The sequence below is a fragment of the Lactuca saligna genome, chromosome 1, assembly GCF_052625555.1.
Source record: "Lactuca saligna cultivar CGN05327 chromosome 1, ASM5262555v1, whole genome shotgun sequence".
Lineage (NCBI taxonomy): Eukaryota > Viridiplantae > Streptophyta > Magnoliopsida > Asterales > Asteraceae > Lactuca > Lactuca saligna.
Window position 1 is genome coordinate 146,209,142 of NC_136417.1, and position 21,939 is coordinate 146,231,080.

Below are 21,939 nucleotides of genomic sequence, written 5' to 3' on the forward strand. Positions count from 1 at the left end.
ATCATCTTTTATCTCTCATCATTCATCTACCCGTTTCATACCCAACATATTCGTATATATAAAATACATATACAGTTTAAATCATTTAAAACATGTATAAAAACGTTCATCCAACATAGAAAACAAGTATTCATATAATATGCACACATAGCACGTAGTTTATATAAAATACTTCATATCTATGTGTAAGATGAAAGGGATCATGCACTCACCTGAAAGGTGGTGACTCAGCACTCGGACAGCGCTTCGATACTCTCAAAACAATTTTTCCTTCGATAAAACCTAGTATCAATACCACTAGGGTTTAGTCTAATGATAACCGCGACAAATTAATAGTCTGACTATTATTACTATTATATGAGTGTTAAACGATACTTATATAACTCATAATAATAGCCCAAATAATTATTTTAAGGATCTAATAATATTACTATAATTATTTGAAAGCTATATTAAAAATTGCGTAAGCGTAGCTCACTTATGGCGGATTTTAAAGAAAACCGGGCTTCGCTTGGAGTAACGTTTTGAAACCAAAAGACCCATTTCTCGGGACTCCGGGAGGCTCGGGGCTTTCCTCGGGTGCTAGGGGGTTTACCTAGGGTTTAGGAGGTTGGTTTGGAACTCTAGAGAGAGAAAGATCTTAGAGAGAGAATGAATTTTGGTGTGAAAAACTCGGAAAGGCTCGCACCCTATTTATAGGCCGGAGGACCTCGGATTACTTTGGGCGTACCGAGGGTATGCTGGGTGTACACGTCGGATAAGGCCACCAGCTCGGATCTAGCTGTCTCCGTACGTCGGATGGATAAGTGTGAGGATACGCGGGGCGTATTGACTTCGGATGCGGGGCGTATGCGAGGGAGATGTGGCGACCATCGGATGTGAGGCTAGATCAGCGATGGACAGACAAGATCATGCCACGTTATCGGATTTGCAACAGATCTCGCAAATTCACCTTCCAACTTTAAAATTTTGTATCTTTCTCATATGAGCTCCGTTTTCAACGTTCTTTATATTCACGCAAAGGCAAAAACGTACTATACAACTTTCGTTTAGACTCTGTTGGCTAATTTTGAATTTATTTTAAAAGTTACATTATTAACAGGTCGGGACAGGATTGGTCCTTTGAATTCTCATAACTTTTTCATCCGACATCCGTTTTCGCCCATATTTTTCTCGTTACGCTACTCTTGACGAAATCTTTGATTGTCGTTTAGGTCGTTTCGGCTAAAAACCGCTCAGTTTATTATTCGAATTTCAGACTATACACTGCTGATCCGAAACTTCGAAAAATCATAACTTCTTCATACGAAGTCAGATTTGGGCGTTCTTTTTATGGTCGCTCTCGGTTTAATGCATTCTACGAAATTCAATTAGATCGCTAAGGCTAAATCTTGCTCTATCGTAAATTCACTATTTATGTTTCCCGGTATCGTGCCGGTTCCGTCGCTAAACTTCGACGGGTAATAACTTCTTCGTTATAACTCGGATTTTGGCGGTGTTTATATGTACGGAAACCTTGTAACATATACTACAACTTGGTTAAGATTATTTATTACGGAAACCTTGTAACATATACTACAACTTGGTTAAGATTATTTATTCTAAATAATATTTCTCCAAAAAGTCATTTTCGACACTTATTGCCTCTAATTTGACTATCCCGGATCTACGGACGTTACAATTATCTCCCCCTTAGGATGATTACGTCCCGGAATCATCAAAAAAACAAGGCTTGTATAATGACTTGATACGTCATCTCTTCATCCTAGGTAATAATTATAATTTCTATATTCCTTCAAGTCCATCTCTTAGACTTATTGATTGTAAGCAATACTCGATCGTGCACTTGCTTTCTATCTAAGGTTAGACTCCAAATTATGACCTACCATCATGTGATCCACGTTTAGGCTCAAGTATCTTAGAGTTAAAATCCAAAATAGACTATACCTTCCTTCATGTTATAATGTGATATATTCACTTTTTAGAAGGTAGCATTTCTAGCTACAAGCAACTTTTCGTGATACCTCTTCTGATCGCTTTTTATTCCAATCCTCCGTATTAATTCAGATGCTTCATCGAACTTGATTTTCTAAACCACATAGCATACTCACCGTAGTCGGACTCAATTCGATATGACCACTGGGGTTGGAATATCAACAATCTTTTTAGTCATTACCAAAACGATGGTAACGACATACTTGAATAAAACGGTATCAATTACTAACTCTTGGTAACCTTGTGACTTTCCCTGATCCAAGCGTGAGTTCTGTGCTTCCGGTAGTATATGCATCTACTACCTTTCACACCTACTCACACTCGTCCCAAGTATTGTCTCACATTTTTCCAAGTCACCATGCAAGAAAATCACATAACAGTTTAACACATCAGATAACAAAACGAGGGCTTTATTATTTCTCGAAACTATTACATAGGTGTTCAAGTTCACCCTAGACTATGCCTCTAATAGGCTACGTCATATGATACTATGGCTACTGCATAACTTGATCTTCGGATATGAACTCCTCATCCTTGATTCCTCGCATGGTTTTCTGTTTCATCGAGGATCATGTGGAATGCCCTTGGCCTTGGTGGTGTGTTTGGCTTTGCTGCTTCGTTTTTCTTTGGGAAATTTTTAGACAGGTTCCCCTTGCCTGTATATCCGTAGCATACCTTATCATTATATGTACAATCCTCGGAATAGTGACCAGTCCTTCCACACTTGTAACAAGTCACTTCTTCGTTGCACTTCCCACAATGCTTCTTCTTGCATTTATTACACCATCTCGCTTCAGCTCCTTCTCCTCCTACAAGCTTTGAGAATTTTCTCTCCTTGTTGGACCTTGAAGATCCTTCAAACTTCTGCTTCTCTCCTGCCTTATATTTTTCTAGAACCTTTTCTCTTATCTGGGTCTCTACATTCTTAGCTACCCTAACAACTGTTTTCAAGGTAGTTGCCATTTTGACCATTGAGCCAATGTTAGTGGGCAGTCCGTCAGCAAACCTATCAATCTTGGAGAGTTCAATAGGAACCAAGTAGGGAAATAGCTTCATCCTCTCGGTGAATGCAGTGGCATACTCATCAACACTCATCTTCCCTTTCTTCAGGTTCTGAAACTTGTTGTTTAGGTCTATCAGATCTATCTCTGAGCAGTACTGCCTTTTCAACTGTTCCAAGAACTCTTCCCATGACATCCTTAGGGCATCTCCTTGTGTCATCGTATATGCAAATAGCTTCCACCAACTCAAGACTCTAGTTTTCAGCTGTCTTACTGCGAAGAAAGTCTTTAGTTTCTCGCTACAACTGCAGCTCTCAAACACCATCTCCATCTCGGAGATCCAATCCATAATCTCAACCGGCTTCGGGCTTCTTGAGAGACTCAATGGTTTTGCACCCAATAAATTCTTGTACATTCTCCCATCCTTGTCGTTTCTCCTCTCCGGGCCATCCCTTCATTCACCTTAAGTCCCCACTTGACTCACTTGGCGGCTGTAGTTCCCTTCCTCCTATTGCTTGGGAATCAGCTCGGGTTGCTCAATGGGCATAGTAGGTTCGTCCATGTTCAACATCCGCCTCATTTCTTCCCTTTGTTCCGCTAACGTAGCCTGAATCATGGCTTGTACTCCATCCATGGTGATTGGCTCGGGTATATATTCTAATATAATAGGTATTTGTTGAATCACCGAGGGTTGATTCCTATTCCCATTTGTATTCCCAACTCTATTACGGGTTCTTGCCATTTTGATCTATACACCGAATAAGGTGAATCTAGATCTTAATTTAGGATTAAAGTTTTAAATCATCCTTATCACTCCGAAACATTTATATGCTAGTTCTAATATCGTATTCATATGTTTTAAATCCTAAACACATAAGGTTTCCAGATCCAGTCGACAACAGACCATAGATCCGATCAAACTATAGCATAAAGCATCACAAATCATTTAGCACGTAAAAGTAATTTAGGCATCATTCCTAAAATAATTTAGTGCTTGTGTTTATTTAGGTGTATTACCTAAATCTATTAGACACACTCCTCACAATCATTACTAAGCATTCTAAGTTTAAGTCTAGAAATAAATCCACATTCCTAGTTCACTTAAACTAATGCTCTGATACCAACTGTGACATCCCCATTTTCACGGCCAGAAAAGACCGATTTTGTTTATGCTTTGTAAAAATCAGAGTACTTCTTTTCATAAAAATGTTGCGGAACTTGTTCCCAGAAAAAAACATTATAAATACATTATCAAAACATTTCTGGAGAAACGTATTTTATTCATTTTAAAATGTTTGGGATGTCATCGTCAATACAGAAACATAAGCATAAACAGAACTTACATTCATTATCACTAGTGATCTACATCTCTTTAATCTCTCAGTGTAACGTGACTTCATATCAACACCTGTGATATAAATAAACTGAGCGGGTCAGGTTGAGAAACCTGGTGAGTACATAGGGTTTTCCACCAGCAATAATATAATTATTATGTTTAAACAATCAAATAATCAACCTAATTACCCATCCCTATTATCTTCTTTACTCTTAAGGATTTATCCTAAGAGTCATCTATCCTGCATTCGTTTAATCTGAAGTCCCTTGCTTCCGGGGTTATAGGACTGGCACTAAATTCATAGCTGCTAATGCTCGTTCGTAAAGCACTAATTCCATAGCTGCTACAGTTTATTCATCGGGTACTAAATCCATAGCTACCAGTGTTTATCTAATAGGTACTAAGTCCATAGCTACCAATTCCTAACACGTACTATGTCCATAGCTACCAGTGCTTGTCTAATAGTCACTAAGTCCATAACTGCCGATGTTATTTATTAGGCACTAAGTCTATAGCTTCCAATGTTTACTAACATCATCTTTTATCTCTCATCATTCATCTACCCGTGTCATACTCAACATATTCGTATATATAAAATACATATACAGTTTAAATCATTTAAAGCATGTATAAAAACGTTCATCCAACATAGAAAACAAGTATTCATATAATATGCACACATAGCATGTAGTTTATATAAAATACTTCATATCTATGTGTAAGATGAAAGGGATCATGCACTCACCTGAAAGGTGGTGACTCAGCACTCGGACAACGCTTCGATACTCTCAAAACAATTTTTCCTTCGATAAAACCTAGTATCAATACCACTAGGGTTTAGTCTAACGATAACCGCGACAAATTAATAGTCTGACTATTATTACTATTATATGAGCGTTAAACGATACTTATATAACTCATAATAATAGCCCAAATAATTATTTTAAGGACCTAATAATATTACTATAATTATTTGAAAGCTATATTAGAAATTGCGTAAGCGTAGCTCACTTACGGCGGATTTTAAAGAAAACCGGTCTTCGCTTGGAGCAATGTTTTGAAACCAAAAGACCCATTTCTCGGGACTTCGGGAGGCTCGAGGCTTTCCTCGGGTGCTAGGGGGTTTACCTAGGGTTTAGGAGGGGGGTTTGGAACTCTAGAGAAAGAAAGATCTTAGAGAGAGAATAAATTTTGGTGTGAAAAACTTGAAAAGGCTCGCACCCTATTTATAGGCCGGAGGACCTTGGATTACGCTGTGCGTACCGAGGGTACGCTGGACGTACGGCTCGGATAAGGCCACCACCTCGGATCCAGCTACCTTCGTACATTGGATGGATAAGGGCGAGGGTACGTGGGGCGTACTGACTTCGGACGCGAGGCGTATGCGAGGGCGACGTGGCAACCATAGGATGTAAGGCTAGATCAGCGATGGACGGACAAGATCGCGCCACGTCATCGGATTTGCAACACGTCTCTCAAATTCACCTTCCAACTTTAAAAATTTGTATCTTTCTCATAGGAGCTCCGTTTTCGACGTTCTTTATATCCACACGAAGGCGGGGAACGTACTCTACAACTTTCGTTTAGACTCCGTCGGCTAATTTTGAATTTATTTGAAAAGTTACATTATTAACAGGCCGGGACAGGATTGGTCCGTTAAATTCTCATAATTTCTTCATCCGACATCTGTTTTTGCCCATCTTTTTCTTGTTATGCTACACTTAAAGTGATCTTCGATTCTCGTTTAGGTCGTGTCGGCTAAAAACCGCTCGGTCTATTATTCAAATTTCGGTTGCACACTGTTAAGCCGAAACTTCGAAAAATTAGAACTTCCTCATACGAAGTCAGATTTGGGAATTCTTTTTTCACTCTCGGTTTAACGCATTCTACGACTTTCTTTTAGATCGCTAAGGCTAAATCTCTCTCTATCGTAAATTCAATATTTACGTTTCCCGGTATCGTGCCGGTTGCGTCGCAAAACTTCGACGGGTGATAACTTCTTCGTTATAACTCGGATTTTGGCGGTCTTTATATGTACAAAAACCTTGTAAAATATAATACAACTTGGTTAAGATTATTCATTTTAAATAATATCTTGCCAAAAAGTCATTTTCGACATTTATTGCCTCTAATTTGACTAGCGCGGATCTACGGGCGTTACAATTGTCATCCTGGAAGAATGGATTCTTGTCAAATATAAGAGGGATGGAAATTCTTACATTATTGATATGAATATAAACATTCCCAAACAAGTCACTTGCCTCTTTTCAAATGTGTCAGAACAGAAGACAATGTTATGGCACCGACGACTCGGTCATGCTAATGCTAAAAATCTGAATCGCCTTGGGAAGAATGAGATGGTCCGTGGTTTACCTGTTAGAGATTTTATAACTTTTGAAAAGTGTGTGTCATGTGCACAAGGAAAACATCATAGAAAACCACACCTTCCAAAACAGGTTAACTCAATTAGTCAGGTGCTCCAATTGTTGCATATGGATTTATTTGGTCCAGTTAACGTCGTCAGCATCAATATAAATTTGTATTGTCTAGTTGTGATTGATGATTTCTATCATTTTACATGGTTGTTCTTCTTATCCAAAAAATCTGGGGTTGTTGATCTGATAATGAAATTCATTGTGTTGATTGAGAACCAAACCAACAACCGGGTGAAGGCGCTTCGCACTGACAATGGAAAATAATTCAAGAACTCTATTGTTGATCATTTTTGCACAGAAAAGAGGATCGTGCGTCAATACAACTCTGCTCACACACCTCAACAAAATTGTGACAACCCGAAATTTCCATTCTAAATAAACCATTTGAAGCCAATAGAAGTAGAACAGTTACAGGGAAAACTCAGACTTCGAGTATAAGTTTGGCAGTTTTCAGGATTTTACACTTAAGGAGATATTAGGAGAGTGGATGCACTAGGGTTTGTGCAACACTGTTATTCCAATACTCTAGGATATTAGAGTTCATTCCGAGAATAGAAATATTTTCTGACAAAAATCCTAGGACTATATATAGAAAACTGAACCAAATAGTTCATTAGTTGAGTTCCAATTAGAGAAAAGCCAAAATTCTCTCTCACGGATCTTCGGGTTTTTATCCCAAGTTGTGAGTACTTCGATCCAGTTATGTTATATAGCTTAGATTATGTTTAGAAACATCAATTACATATCAAAACAACTAGACTCGGGAGTTTACCGCCCAAGAACGTTCTTGGGGAGTAAACTCCATTTTAAGGTCCTAAAGGGTTCCAATGACCCTCAAAGCTTCAGAACTCGAACTAGAAGCCTTCATTTCATAGTTAGGACACCAAAATCATTAGGAAACAATGATGAAAGTGAGTTCATGGCCAAGGAGTTCTTGGGCCGTAAACTCCATGTTTATGTGCCCAAAATGCTTTGAAACACTTCCTAAGGCTTAGACTTAATTAAGGACAAGTAACCTAAAGTGTTTATAGCCTAGAAAACATAAGGAATCACAAGGAAAAAGGAGTTTATGGCCAAGACAAACTCTTGGGTCGTAAACACCTATAAAGGGGTCAAATGACACCCTAACTCCTTCCTTATGACTAGAACCCAACATAGATCATTACCTTGAAATGTTTCAGACTTGAAAACACTATAATCACCCTCCCAAGGGAGTTTATGGCCGTAAAATCCAAGGGAATATGGTCCCAAGGCCGTAAACTCCTTAAAGGAGTTAATATGGCACCCAAACACTTGATTTAGCCTTGAAACAATTCACCACTAGAGTTGTAGTAATTCTAAGCTTCAATTAGGGACCTTAAGGAGAGTTTACGGCCAGGAGTTTACTCCCCTGGGCCGTAAACTCCAAAGAATATGGTCATTAGACCTTAAACTCCCATTAGGGGTATTGCACTCCTTTGTTGCAACCCATTTGCCTCCTAGCACTTGACCAAAAGTGTTTTCCTCGCGTTTAAATGTTTATTCTTGCATAATTAGTGTTTTAATCACTAATTATTTATATACATATGTCTTCATATGTAATTAGGATCATTGTGTGTGTCTAAAGTCTTCACTTGACACCGAGCACTTGCCTGATCCTTCCTTACGATAACAATCCGTTCAAGTCCAGTCACTTACTGCAGGTGAGTTCATACCCCTTAACTAATGTTTTAAACTATTTTTAAATGTTTTATGGGGGGGGGGGTACAAGTAGAATCATGCTAGTTATTATATCAATCACATGTGATTAATAAGTAGAATTATGCTAGTTATTACATCAATCACATGTGATTAATATACAACATTCAAATGATTTGGCTACTCATTAGCCGTTTTACCAAACCGTTACTTCAAATGATTTTTATAAACATTTTATATGTTTTAAACTCCTTATTACATTGTACAGTTTACTCTGTATATTATATTTCAAACTTATTTACAATTGTGTTCAAACAAATGTTCTTTATACTAAACTGTTTTATCAAACCCATGCCTTCAAATTGTTTTATAGATTGACATCAAGTCGATCTTTTCTTAAGATAATAATTATGTTTCAAATGTTTTTACAAAACTTGTTTATGCTTTTATATTATAAATTGCATGCCTCTACATGTATATTTATATAATAAATGTTTAAAAGACTTAGGAAGGCTATCCACCTTATTTCCTTTTCGCGCTTGAGATGTGGTCTGGTGGGATATCGGGTATTCGTCCGAAAGTCGTTTAAATATTAGTTATATATCATGTGTACATATATAGTCATAAAAGTTCCTTCGAGTTCATCCCATGCCCTTGGGTAGCAAGGGTATACATCCATGTTCATACTTACCAGTTAGATTACTAGTAAACTACCGTATGGGTAATTTAGGAAGATACTAGAACTATTACTAGAATGCGATATCATACTATAACTCAGTTCATTCATGAGTCAATACTTACTACTAGAAGAACATATACAACTATACTAGGAAGAGAACATATACAACTATACTGGATTGACTATCCTACACCTTGCTGCTAGCTACAGCCGGACCGGTAGGTCTGCGGGTGCCAAACGTCTTATTTTCGACTATACGTTGTCGTTGTTACCAGTCTATAGTATGGTGCAATTTATCACATGATACGTTAATATAAATCCGGTTTAAGGTAGTTAGTACAACAGTAGTTCTTATAGCGCTACGTTTTAGTACTACATTAATTTTCCCTGTACATATATTTAGTGATCTTTCCACTTAACCTATAAATGTAAAAACTATATTTTGTTAATAATAGTTACACTTGGGAAAATTACACACTTTTACATGACACGAACATTGAGAACAGTTAGGTCTTGGTAGAAGACACCCTTATATAATATTAGGAATCATAGGGATTTCTAGAGTTTTTCAAACGTTTACAGTTGTTTTACAAACATTTTCATACTTACAGTTCATATATATTTTCAATACTTACAATTCATTTACTTACAAATTCCTACATACAAATTAAGACACTAAATACTTATGATCTCACCAGCTTTAAAGCTGATACTCACTTTCAAAATTACTTGTATCTTCAGGTCATCATAGACAGGTACCGATGCAAGGAGAAAGGAAGATGGAGCTTGTTCAAGACTCATCTTTCATTTTGATTTATGATTTAGTGTTTATCAAAATTTGACAGAACACATTTGTATAATAATTATATTATTAATGCAATGGATGATGTTGTTGCTTGTTTACTACTTTACATTGTTGTGATATTATACATGACGTCCTCCGCCCCAAAACGTTTCCGCCGTTCTTGGTTTTGGGGTGTGACAAAAATGGTGTTGCTGAAAGGAGAAATAGGACTTTAAAAGACGCTGCATGGACGATGTTGTGTGACTCCAAGTTACCCGTCTTCTTTTGGGCTGAGGAGATTAACACTGCTTGCTACGTTCATCATCGTGTGTTAATCAACAAAGCTTAGATGAAGACACCGTATGAGATTCTATATGGTCACAAGCCTTCAGTCAGTCATTTTCGCGTATTTGGCTGCCCTTGCACGCTTCTTCACCTGGAGTCCAACCCAAAGTTTAATGCCAAAGCCGATGATTGTTATTTTGTAGGGTATGCTGGACGCACCGCATATAGGGTCTACAACAAGAAGACGAAGCAAATTGTGGAATCCTATGATGTGCGTTGGTTGGAGGAAAATGAAACGGATGCTTGAGCGGGTCCGGATTGGTTATTTGATTACACATCTCTCTTTAAGTCCATAAATGTGTATTCAGATAGTTCATCTGGATCTTCCTCTAGTTCAAAGATTGTGTATGAAGAAGAAGACAAAGAAGTTGTGTACAGAACTCCAACGGTATCCTCTTCACCATCTAAGGGGGAGTCATCTGCTGCACCTGAGGGGGAGTCATCTCTTCCACTTGATAGTCCAAAATCTCCAATTCAAAATGATACTCCTGATGTTGATGCTACACCTCTTACTCATGTTAAAAGAGATTTCATTTCTAGAGATGCTTCCGCTGTCACTCCAACTTTTATGGAATTACTCTTTCCTGAAGAAATTGGTAATGATTTTTTTAGTAGGTTCATCTAATGTTGAACAATCAGCAAATGATGGAGTTCTCAGCATTCTCAATCTTCCCGTTTCACCCAATGATATCAGCCACGAGATACCCTCAAGAATTCAACACGATCATCCGATCGAAAATGTCATTGGTCAGCTGGGCGATGGAGTTAAAACTAGAAGTCAGAGTGGAGATGTTATTGCATGTCTCTATTCTTGCTTTGTCTATCAAATAGAGCCTAAGAACATTGAAATGGCATTGAATGATCCCAGTTGGGTAGATGCTATGCATGAAGAGCTGAATCAGTTTGAAAAGCTCGGAGTTTGGACATTGGTTGAGTTACCAAAGGGCAAAAAGTCTCTTAACACATGTTGGGTCTATCGAAACAAGCAGGATGATTTAGGGGTTATAGTGCGTAATAAAGCTAGATTGGTAGTTCATGGGTTTAGACAAATCGAGGGTCTTGACTACACTGAGGTTTATGCTCCAGTAGCTCGCTTGGAGGCTATTTGTATCTTCCTTGCATATGCTTCCTACATGAACTTCACGGTTTACCAAATGGATGTCAAAATAGCCTTCTTGTATGGCAAGGTGAAGGAAGAAATCTATGTTGATCAGCCCTCTGGGTTCATTAACTCGAAGTTTCCTAACCTTGTCTACAAGTTGGACAAGGCACTGTATGGGTTGCATCAAGCTCCTCGAGCGTGGTATACGAATCTCACAAAGCATTTGCTCGAGCATGGATACTCTCGTGGCACTATCGATCAAACTTATTTCATCAAGCATGTTGGTAATGATCAAATTCTAGTCCAGATCAACGTTGACGACATTATCTTCGGGTCTACTAGTCCACGACTATGCAAAGAGTTTGAAGGCGTTATGAAAAAGCGGTTTGAGATGAGGTCGTTGGGAGAAATGACCATGTTTTTGGGGCTTTAGGTCAAACAAAATTCAACCGGAATCTTGATCCATCAAGCTAAGTATGTGGAGGATATTCTTGAGAAGTTCGGGTTTCAAGACACAAAACCTGCTTCAACGCCGACGACCGAAATCTACATCAGGAGGGTGTCAATACCTTGGAGACAGGCTAGTGTTGTGGCAGTGCAAGAAGCAACATACCATCTCAACCTCAACAACAAAAGTGGAATACGTTGCTGCATCTGCTTGTTTCTCTCAAGTTATCTAGATCCAACATCAATTATTTGATTACGGTTTGAATTACTTAGAAACCTCTATTTACTGTGATAATGAGGCCGCGATTCAAATTTGCTAAAAATCCTGTCCAACATTCCAAAACCAAGCACATTGATATCAAACTTCATTTTATCAGAGATTGTTATGAGCGTTCGCTCATCCGGCTAGAACAGGTTCCCACTGTTAATAATGCGGCGGATCTGTTTACAAAGCCTTTTAACAAAGCTTGATTCGGTGTGCTTGTGGGATTTTTGAAAATGATTCGTTTTGAGGATTAAATTTTTATTTTTATTTTTTTAATTCTTATATTTTGTTTTATTTTTGGTTAGATTAGTTTAAATTTTTGCATTTTAGTGATTTCATTCTCACCCATGCACAAATTTAGGGGGAGAAATAAACAAAAACAAAAAAAATTTGAAAATTTTAAAAATTCCAAAAACATTAAAAAACCAAAAAATCAAAAATATGTTGCTAATAGTTTTTCTTGTAGGTGATGTGTTGGTAGGTGATATTATCAAGTGATAACAGGCAACCTAAATCTGCGTAAATGTAACAACCCAAGTACAAAATCAAGAAGTTGAAGGGTGCTATATGAAAATAAAGGAAGGGACTCGGCGAGTAGGTCTCGTGACTCGCCGAGTCGAAGCAGGTACCGGGCACATGATTAGGTGGCTTGACTTGTCGAGTCATCGGTTGGACTCGACGAGTCAATGTTGGATGAGGAAAAGCCCTAATCTTCGGGTTTGCACCCTATTTAAAGGACTTAATGTCCTCCCCTCAGCCCCCTTAGCCCTCTTTGAGATCCAGAAACCCTAAATCGTTTGTGAGAAGTCTTGGAAGCAAATTGGGGTGATTTGTGAAGAGATCTTGAAGATCAAGAAGCTTGGATCAAGGAGACTTGGGGAAATTCGGATTATTCTTCAGTGGGAGCATATATTGGAGGTAATAATCTGTTGCTTGGGCTTTTTTGTATCTAGATCTATTATCATTTGAGATTTGGGGTATTTTTGGTATGTTTGAGAGCTATTTCGAGTTAGAGGCTTAGATCCGAGGTTGCTACTTCAGATCTAGGCTTGTGATGGTCCAAAATGTGACGAAGCTTCTATCTAAGAGTTATTCGTTAAGCCCCTTTGTCTTAACCCAAGTCCTAGTGTGTTTTGGGCCTGTATCTCCTTGGTTTCATGTAAAGTTTGCAACTTTATATGAGGGTTAGACCATAGAAGAGTGGATCTATGGATTGGAGCCCCTGCATGGCTCGGAAAGCCCGTGTATGGGTTAAGAACTGGAGACACTCAGCGAGTCACATGGGTGTACTCGACGAGTTGTATGAACATAAGCATGGACTCGGAGAGTTGGAAGAACAACTCGGCGAGTCAGTTAAAGATTTCCTTGGACTCGGTGATTCTGTCCTTGGACTCAGCGATTCTGGTCGTAGAACCCAACCTTTTGTGGTTAAAGCTTTAGATTAGTGAGTCGGTTGGCGACTCAGTGAGTTGGACATGATGGAATTCCGAGATCGTTGGACTCAACAAGTCTTGGGGCGACTCGGCGAGTTGAGTCGTGTTATGGGAGTTTCTGAGTATAGGGACTCGACGAGTCGACGGTTGACTCGGCGAGTAGAATCAACCAGGAAGGTTGACTTTGACTAAGGACCTTAACTTTGACTAAGAGTTGACCAGTTTGACCTCCAAGGGTATTTTGGTAATTTTGGTATTTATGGAATTGGTTCTTTGGTAGTGTTCTGTGGTGAAGTTCGTGTCGGTGGTCGGAGCAGCTCGATATATCTTCAGTCGGTAATTGCAGGTAAGTTATCCTCACTATATCAATAGGGTCTAAGGCACCAAGGCCGACCCTTTTAGTTGTTATCATGGTTACAGTATGCTACATGTGGTTATGATATGTTAGATCGGTATCCGGATAAACAGTATGTTGTCATGCTCTTATGATCCGTTAGGATTGGTATGTTAGTGACCTGGTTAAGTTGGTGTTTTGGTTACGAGAGATTACTATGATCAATGATCTGTGAGATAGTTATATCTGATATCTGTACGTGTATTGTTTGATGTGCTTATTGATCTATTTAGATCGGCATCCTGGTAATTAGGACAGTATTATTTTTGTGATGTGGTTTAGGTCGGTATCCTGGTATATAGGATGATGCTATGTTAGTGGCCGGTTAGGTCGGTATCCTGGTTAGGATGTTGCTATGCTTTATGATCTGCTAGATCGATTTGTTTGTCTATGGACTGTTATGTGATTACATGTTATATGTCCACATGGTTATTTGCTTGATGTTTGGGTTGAGGCAGTCCTGCTTTGTGCTAAAGGCCAACATACCCTACGAGCGGTTCGGATAGATTGTAGGCCCGTATGGTGGTCCAGTCATACCGAAGACTTGGGATAGATCTAGGTGGATTGAAGGCCCGGTGCGGCATACCAATCACATTGTAGACTCGATGTACATGGCTAGACTCAAAGGGTGGAGTAGGTGGGGTGAAGGCCCGGTGCAGGCAGATCAGTCACACAGTAGACTCGATGTGCATGGTTGTTCTATTTGCGATATGTTATGAGTATGTTTATGTGTGGTTGGTATTTTGGGGGTAACTCACTAAGCTTTCGAGCTTACAGTTCAGTGTTTTGTTTCAGGTACTTCAGGAGATCGTGGCAAGACGAAGGCGTGATCGTACCGCTCCTCATGTTTTATGATTTACGTGACATGGTTCTAGGGAAATACTCTGATGTTTATACTATTTTGAAAACAAATGTATGAACTTAGAGGTTTTTGAATGAATTAAAATGTTTTAATTTGGCTCGAATTTTATGGGTGTTACAGTAAAGTACCAAAATTAAATTGTTTACGCTATGTGTTCGATGCGTTGGTAGGCATGAAAGATTCTAAATGGACTTGACTAAGAAGAGTTGAACTTAAGGAATTCAAGGTCTTGACAAATCTTGAACTAGTTAGATCCGTTTAGCTTGACAATACGACGCTCGGATAGGTTGAGCAAGGAGATATACATGGGAATCTATTGGTCACATTAAAAGAACCCGTATCTAGAACTATGGATTAACTTTTCCTCGATGTGTGGATTATGTACTTAATTCCGGTATTGATGGGGTGACTGGGGAATTCCGATAAATTAGGTCTGTAGAAGATTATTTTCTTTGTTTTTGTATGTTAGTCATATGTTGCCTCTTCTGCGTGATAGAGAGATCCAACCTAGACTGTAACATATGCAACTCTTTCACCCTGCATCTTCTATCTATGCAATTATTTCTATCTGTTAGCCATATATTGTCTCCTTTGCGTGACTTACAATCCGACCTGGTACACAATATATGCATTATTCTTCTTCTTAATCCCTCTGAAACTTTAGTTAGTCATATGTTTCACTCTCTGAGTGATTGGAAGAGATCCGACCTGGGTGTATAGCATATGGATTCTAAATCTATCTTCTCTCTTAATAATTGTCTGCTCACCCGATGTAAGGAGTATTCTGGAAATCCTTGATTACTGGAGCATATCAGGAAGCGGGAAACATGTTCTAGTACAATTAAAATTGAACATTTACAGATTATCTGTAGATCTTACTGCTCAATTTAGGTGGACAACAATATCCCTGGTCGTCGTCAGCTAAATGGTCTTTAGGAAATTTATCTAAGAATATAGAATCAAAAGTGTCTTGTCTTTATTAGCCTGTCCAGATTTTATCACAATTTTTCGTGTTTAAGTGGATCAAAATACCGGCGATCGATCAGACATGGACACATTAAGGTAGAGGTATCGACAAGTGGATTAGGACTGTCTAACAACTTTGATCCCAGTGTCACAAAATTACTTTAAGCATTTGTTAAGATAAATTCAGTCTTATTTTATATATTAATTTTATTTTTATTTTATTTTTAAAATTGTCGAAGTTTTAAAATTTTAAATTTTCGAAATTATTTTATTTTTTTTAGTTTATTTTAATTTTAATTTTAATTTTTAAATCCTCAAAAATTTTATTTTTGAAAAATATTCGGGATTTGGACTGTGCCTTACACTGTGTGGACAACAGGTAAATTTCGAACAGGGTATAAAAGGTGGGCTTACAGTCGGAAACCCTTTTCACTATTCACTTCTCTATTTCCGGCTGTAAACCCTCGCTCCTCTCTCTCATCTTCGAAAAAAATTTCTTTGTTTTTTTTGAAATTGCTCGGTTAATTTCAAAGGTGTGGCAAAATCGACCGTGCGAATGTATTTTGTTCATCAAATCGACGGATTTTGGAGCATTAATTGAAGGAAGAAGGTTTTTCGGAGTTTACGGTCGAAGCTTACAGCCAAGGAGTTTACGTCCGTAAACTCCGTTTGTGGCCACAAGCTTACTGACATGGGTTTATGGTCGTAAATCCTTAATTGACCATAAGCTCTAACTTGGACAGTTTTTTTTGGGCTAAATTTAAATCAATTAAATAAAAGATTGAAACATTATTTGCTCAAATATATTTGTTTTCTTACTTGGCCTGTTTTAGTGCAGATCAAATGGCAAGCTTAAAATTCGCAAACATGCACAACTTGGCGATTGTACTGGAAGATTCTCCTGCAGTTCATGGAGAGTTCAAATCAATGATCCACAGGCTGAGAGATTGTTGTTTAGCATCTGCTATCACTGTCAATCCTATGGTTTATCAGAATATTATAAAAGAGTTCTGGTAGACGGCTAAAATGAAAAGAGATGATGATGGAGCAGTCACCATTGATGCAGTGGTAAAAGGATGCAAGATTGTGATTACTGAACGATTTAGTAGAGAAGCATTGCTAATTGATGACCAACCTGACTTTCCGACTGAAATTGGGATTGAGGATGCCCGGGAGGTGCTTAAAAAGATGGGTTACGAAGGCACTTTTTCCTCCCACGGTGAAAAAGCTTCTGCCACCATATTGGAGATTTCTGTCTCATGTCTTTGTGAGCTGCATTTCTGGCAGGAGATCTGGCGCTGGTAAGATCTCTCTAAGGAACACTGGAGCGATTAGTTCTCTGGCTGCAAGGATAAATTTTAACTTTTCAAGGTTCATTCTGGACGAGTTTGTGGTGAATATAAATGCTACAACCAGGGATACTTTCTTGATGTATCCTAGGTTCATCCAATTGTTTATCAATACTCAATTTCCAAAGATGGTCAAGGAGGGAGATACTCTTGACATGAAGTCCTTAGGTCCTCACACTGTTGGGCTTATTAAACAAAATCGCAAGGGTAAGGTCATTTTCCAAGTATTGCATCCACTGGTGAAGGTTGGCAAATTTGATGAACTGAATGAAAGCTATGAGTCTCATGGATCATCTGATAAAGTATCCTCTGAGCCTACTTCTTTAGAGAGGGTAATTTCTGAAGATGTTATCATCATATTAGAACAAGAAGAAAGAGAAGAAAAATTTGGTCCAGAGGCTTTTGTTGCAGAGGAACATGATCTGACATCAGTTCCTATTCAGAGTGATTATGATGAAGGGTCTTCGAAGAATATGTCCGAGACCGACTTGTATAAAGACCTTGATCTTACGGGATTTGACAAGGATGAAATCCCATTTAACTTTAGAAGCAATGAAGATTTCCTAACTAATGAAAATCTCAACTCGTTGCTTGACAATATCGATGATGTTGCTCACCAAGCAACGAAGATATGGCATTCTAATGATGTTCTCGAATCTACTACACCTACCACCAAGCAAATGGCTGAAACAACAACTTCTATGGACATAGTGTTAGGGATTCCTCCCCTTGATATTGTTGCTCCTACAACAGAGCCACTTTCAAGTGATCATGCAACAACCCTGACCTCTCAACCTCCTATAAAAAGAAGAAGACGTGACCCGAGACAGGGAACTCTTGTTTCTGATTTGCTTCAAGGCTTCACAAGTAATCTAATTACTACTTCTCCCATTGTCTCAACTGAACCTATTACTGAAGGTCTTACTACTACATTTGAATTTGGTTGCTCTTCAGCTCCAGCAGGATTTTCTCCTCCTAGGCCAGATCATGACGCAGCCTCTGTAAGGCTCGCTATGCATTTCGCTCAGGATCAAAGTTCAGTGTCTTCTCCTCGAGCCAAAGGAATTTCATTCAGAGAAGGTCACTCAGGAGAAAATAATCCTTCAATCAATGAGCTTCAGAAGAAGATTAATGTCCTGAATCAGAAGAACATTGAACTTGACATTCAAGTTGCTGATTTGTTGAATGAGAATGCTAAGTTGAAGTCTCAAGTATCTGATCTTCAGGAGGATCGAACTTTAAAGACTAAACAAATTTCTGATCTTCAGCTCATTTTGATCTTCTCACCTCCAGTTATTTTGATTTAAAGAAAAAGCTAGAAGAAGAATTTGGAGACAAATTCAAGACATCTGCGGATGAGTCCAGTATCTGATGGGTTTTATGCATAAGAACAATTGTTAATGTGCTCATTCAAACCCTAATTCTTGGATCTAGGTTTCTCTATTGTACATGCAATGAATCCAAGACTTGCAAACCCTAATCTAGCATACATAATTTCGAAATTAGCAAATAACATCAGATATAGATGTTTACCTCTTCGAATATTGGCTTGAATCTTCTTCTTTTGAGCTTAGAGTCACAATTGTAACTCCTCTAATGAATCACAAACACCACAAGCAAGAAAGAAACTTTTGGAGAGGAGGGAGGATGCTAATTTTCGGCCCTAGGGTTTCTCTCAGAAGCAAGTAGTCGAAAATTGAAGCCTTGGGGTCTTATTTATAGTATAGGCTTCTAGGGTTTCAGTCTAAACCCTAATGGATAACTTAGCCACCAAGTAGCCCAAGGAGGCATCTGGAATAAGGCCCTTTGATGAAAATATGATGATCCTTCATCATAATTTCGTTCCCCCTTAGTCCATTAGGTTTCCTAGTCCAAAAAATTAACTATCACACATTTGATAGTTTATGCCCCTTTATTTAATTAATCTCTTTTAGTCACCAAATTAATTCCTAATTAATTTATGACTAATACTAATTAAATAAATATGATTTCTCCTTTAATATATTATTCTTATAATATATTAATACACCATAATATCCTCTCTCTCTCTCTCTCTCTCCTTAAATTACCTTAACAAGTTGCTTTGGTGAAGGCAACCCAAAAGGACCATGCACAACCGGGTCAAGTACATACCAAATATAGTTACGGACTTAGACATTAATCCAATAGTCTCCTACTTAGATAATTCTAATAACTATATCTCATATATGACTCCAGGATCCAATCAACAATCGTAGCGCTTATACGCCTCTGTCAACTCTGATAAAAAATAGTCGTTCAGATAAGGGATCGTACAATCCTCTATTCTGGATATCATGCTCACAATACTTATTGTCCAGAATTTGTTCATCGATCTCTGACTTGTTCAACATAGAATTTAGTTGAACACATCAACGTCACTCTGACCGGTCCCGACACATAAGTCAAACCAAATCATCGAGTGGCCAGATATCACTTTTACCCTCTTAGGATAAAAGGAACAGAAAAACTTCGACTTATATGCTTTTTTCATTCACTAGTTAAGTCACACACAATAATGCATTTTATAACATCAAGTTACTGATGCGTTTTCACATTATCAATGTATAATCAACCAGCAAATAATAACCATATCTCTAGGTTTAAAGATTATATTATATTATCATCTTGCGATCACTTGTAAGTAGTGATACCAGCAATCGCGGGTTTATCCCAATGCTCAAATCATACTCATAAGCACTCATGAACTTTGTAGCAAACCTTTTCTATCTCCAAAACCTTTTATACAATCCACAAACAAATTCATGACAGTCTTCATTCATATCTACTTCCAAAATATGAACGACTGTGGACTGTTTGAATAATCTTATTATTTAGGAAGCCAAAACATGCAAAATTGAAACAATAGATAAATAACTAACACAAGACAGTAGCTTTACTCATAAATAACACAACGAGGAGTCCCTCTTCTACCCGATGTCTTATAAAGTGGTATTTTTTGTCGATGTGTCAAGATCTATCATGATCTCTTGGTTCCTTGGTTAAGGAAACCGCTCGTTCCTTATCAAAGAAAATTTCTATTGGCTCCTTTATGGATGGTATAACTCCAAGTTCTCCAATGAAGTTCTTCAACCATATAGCCTCCTTTGACGCTTCGCTCGCGCACAATGTACTCTGATTCACACGTTGAATCAGCTACGGTCTCCTACTTGGAACTTTTCCAAGTCACTGCTCCTCCATTTCGGGTAAAGACCCTGATCGACTGCGATCGATAATTATCCTGATCCGTGTGAAAACTAGCGTTACTATACCCTCGTACCCTTAAGTCGTCACTCCCACCGAGGACTAGAAACCATTTCTTGGTTCTTCGTAGGTACTTAAGAATATTCTTAACTACAATCCAATGAGCTCTACCAGGATTCCCTTGATATCTGCTGACCATGCTCAAAGCGAAGGCCACATCAGGGTGAGTACAAGTGATAGCGTACATGATAGAGCCGACTGCAGAAGCGTAAGGTACTCGACTCATATCAGCTATCTCTGCCTCTATACTCGGGCTCTGAGTCTTACTCAGCTTGGTATTGCTTTGGATTGGCAACTCCCCTTTCTTTGAATTTTCCATACTAAAACGTTTTAGTACCTTATCCAAGTATGTATCATGACTGAGTCTTATCAGTCTCTTTTCCCTATTTCTTACTATCCTTATCCCCATAATATAAGCAGCCTCTCCGAGGTCCTTCATAGCGAAGCACTTCCCAAGCCAGGTTTTGACCTCCTGCAATGTTGGGACGTCGTTTCCTATGAGTAGTATGTCCTCGACATACAATACGAGGAAGCTTACTATACTCCTACTGGATTTGACATATACGCATGACTCATCGTCGCTTCATAGAAAACCAAACTCTTTGACGTTCTCATCAAAACAAAGATTCCACCTGCGAGACGCTTGTTTTAATCCATAAATGGATTTCTCAAGTTTTCACACTCTATTTGGATGCTTCGCATCGACAAAACCCTCTGTCTAATTCATGTACACATCCTCAGCCAACATCCCATTAAGGAAAGCAGTTTTCACGTCTATCTGCCAGATTTCATAATCATGAAACGCAGCTATTGAAAGCATTACCCTAATAGACTTTATTTTAGCAACTGGCGAGAAGTTCTCATCATAGTCAACTCCAAGTGTTTGATTAAAGCCCTTCGTAATCAATCATGCTTTATAAGTGTGCACTTTCCCATCCATGTTCGTCTTCTTCTTGAAGATCCACTTGCACCCGACTGTCTTAGGGCCTGGTACATTATCAACTAAATTCCATACTTGGTTGTCGTAGATGGATTGAATCTTGTGTCTATCGCCTCTTTCCATTTAGTAGACTTCGGTCCTACCATGGCTTCCTTGTAGCTGCTAGGTTCGTCCAAATTTATCATTGTTTCATCACTAATTAACGTATCCCCTTCAGTAGTAATATGAAAACCGTAAAACTGGGGTTGAAAACTAACCCTACTAGAACGTCTAAGAGGTAAGGACTCGTCAATGGGCTCAACAGGAGTTTCCTCCTCGGGTTCAGTGCCAGTTTTAGAGGTTCCTTCATCGCTTTGCTCTTGAATCTCTTCAAGATCGATTCGCCTCCCACTGTCCTCCTGGCTTATCAATTCCCTTTCTCAGAAAACTCCTCTTCTAGCAACGAAGACAACATTGTCACTCGGTCTATAGAAAAGATATCCAAAAGACTTTTGTGGATAGCCGATGAAATAAAACTTCTCACTACTAGGTCCGAGCTTGTCGTGAGTCTCTCGTCTTACGAAAGCCTCGCAACCCCAAACCTTGATGTATGCCAACGAGGGAGTTTTCCCTGTCCACATCTCATGAGGTGTTTTGGCAACCTTCTT

At 38.6% G+C, this 21,939-nt stretch overlaps 1 protein-coding gene across 1 annotated transcript; it reads left to right on the plus strand.

The window, feature by feature from the left end:
• The first annotated feature begins 10,256 nt into the window (after window positions 1–10,256).
• On the plus strand, window positions 10,257–16,746 carry LOC145012424 (uncharacterized). The gene is made up of 4 exons (XM_078971234.1): window positions 10,257–10,467; window positions 10,561–10,848; window positions 10,892–11,325; window positions 16,555–16,746. Exons 1-4 carry the CDS (start codon window positions 10,257–10,259, stop codon window positions 16,744–16,746), a joined length of 1,125 nt encoding a protein of 374 aa, XP_078827360.1.
• Window positions 16,747–21,939: the final 5,193 nt, after the last annotated feature.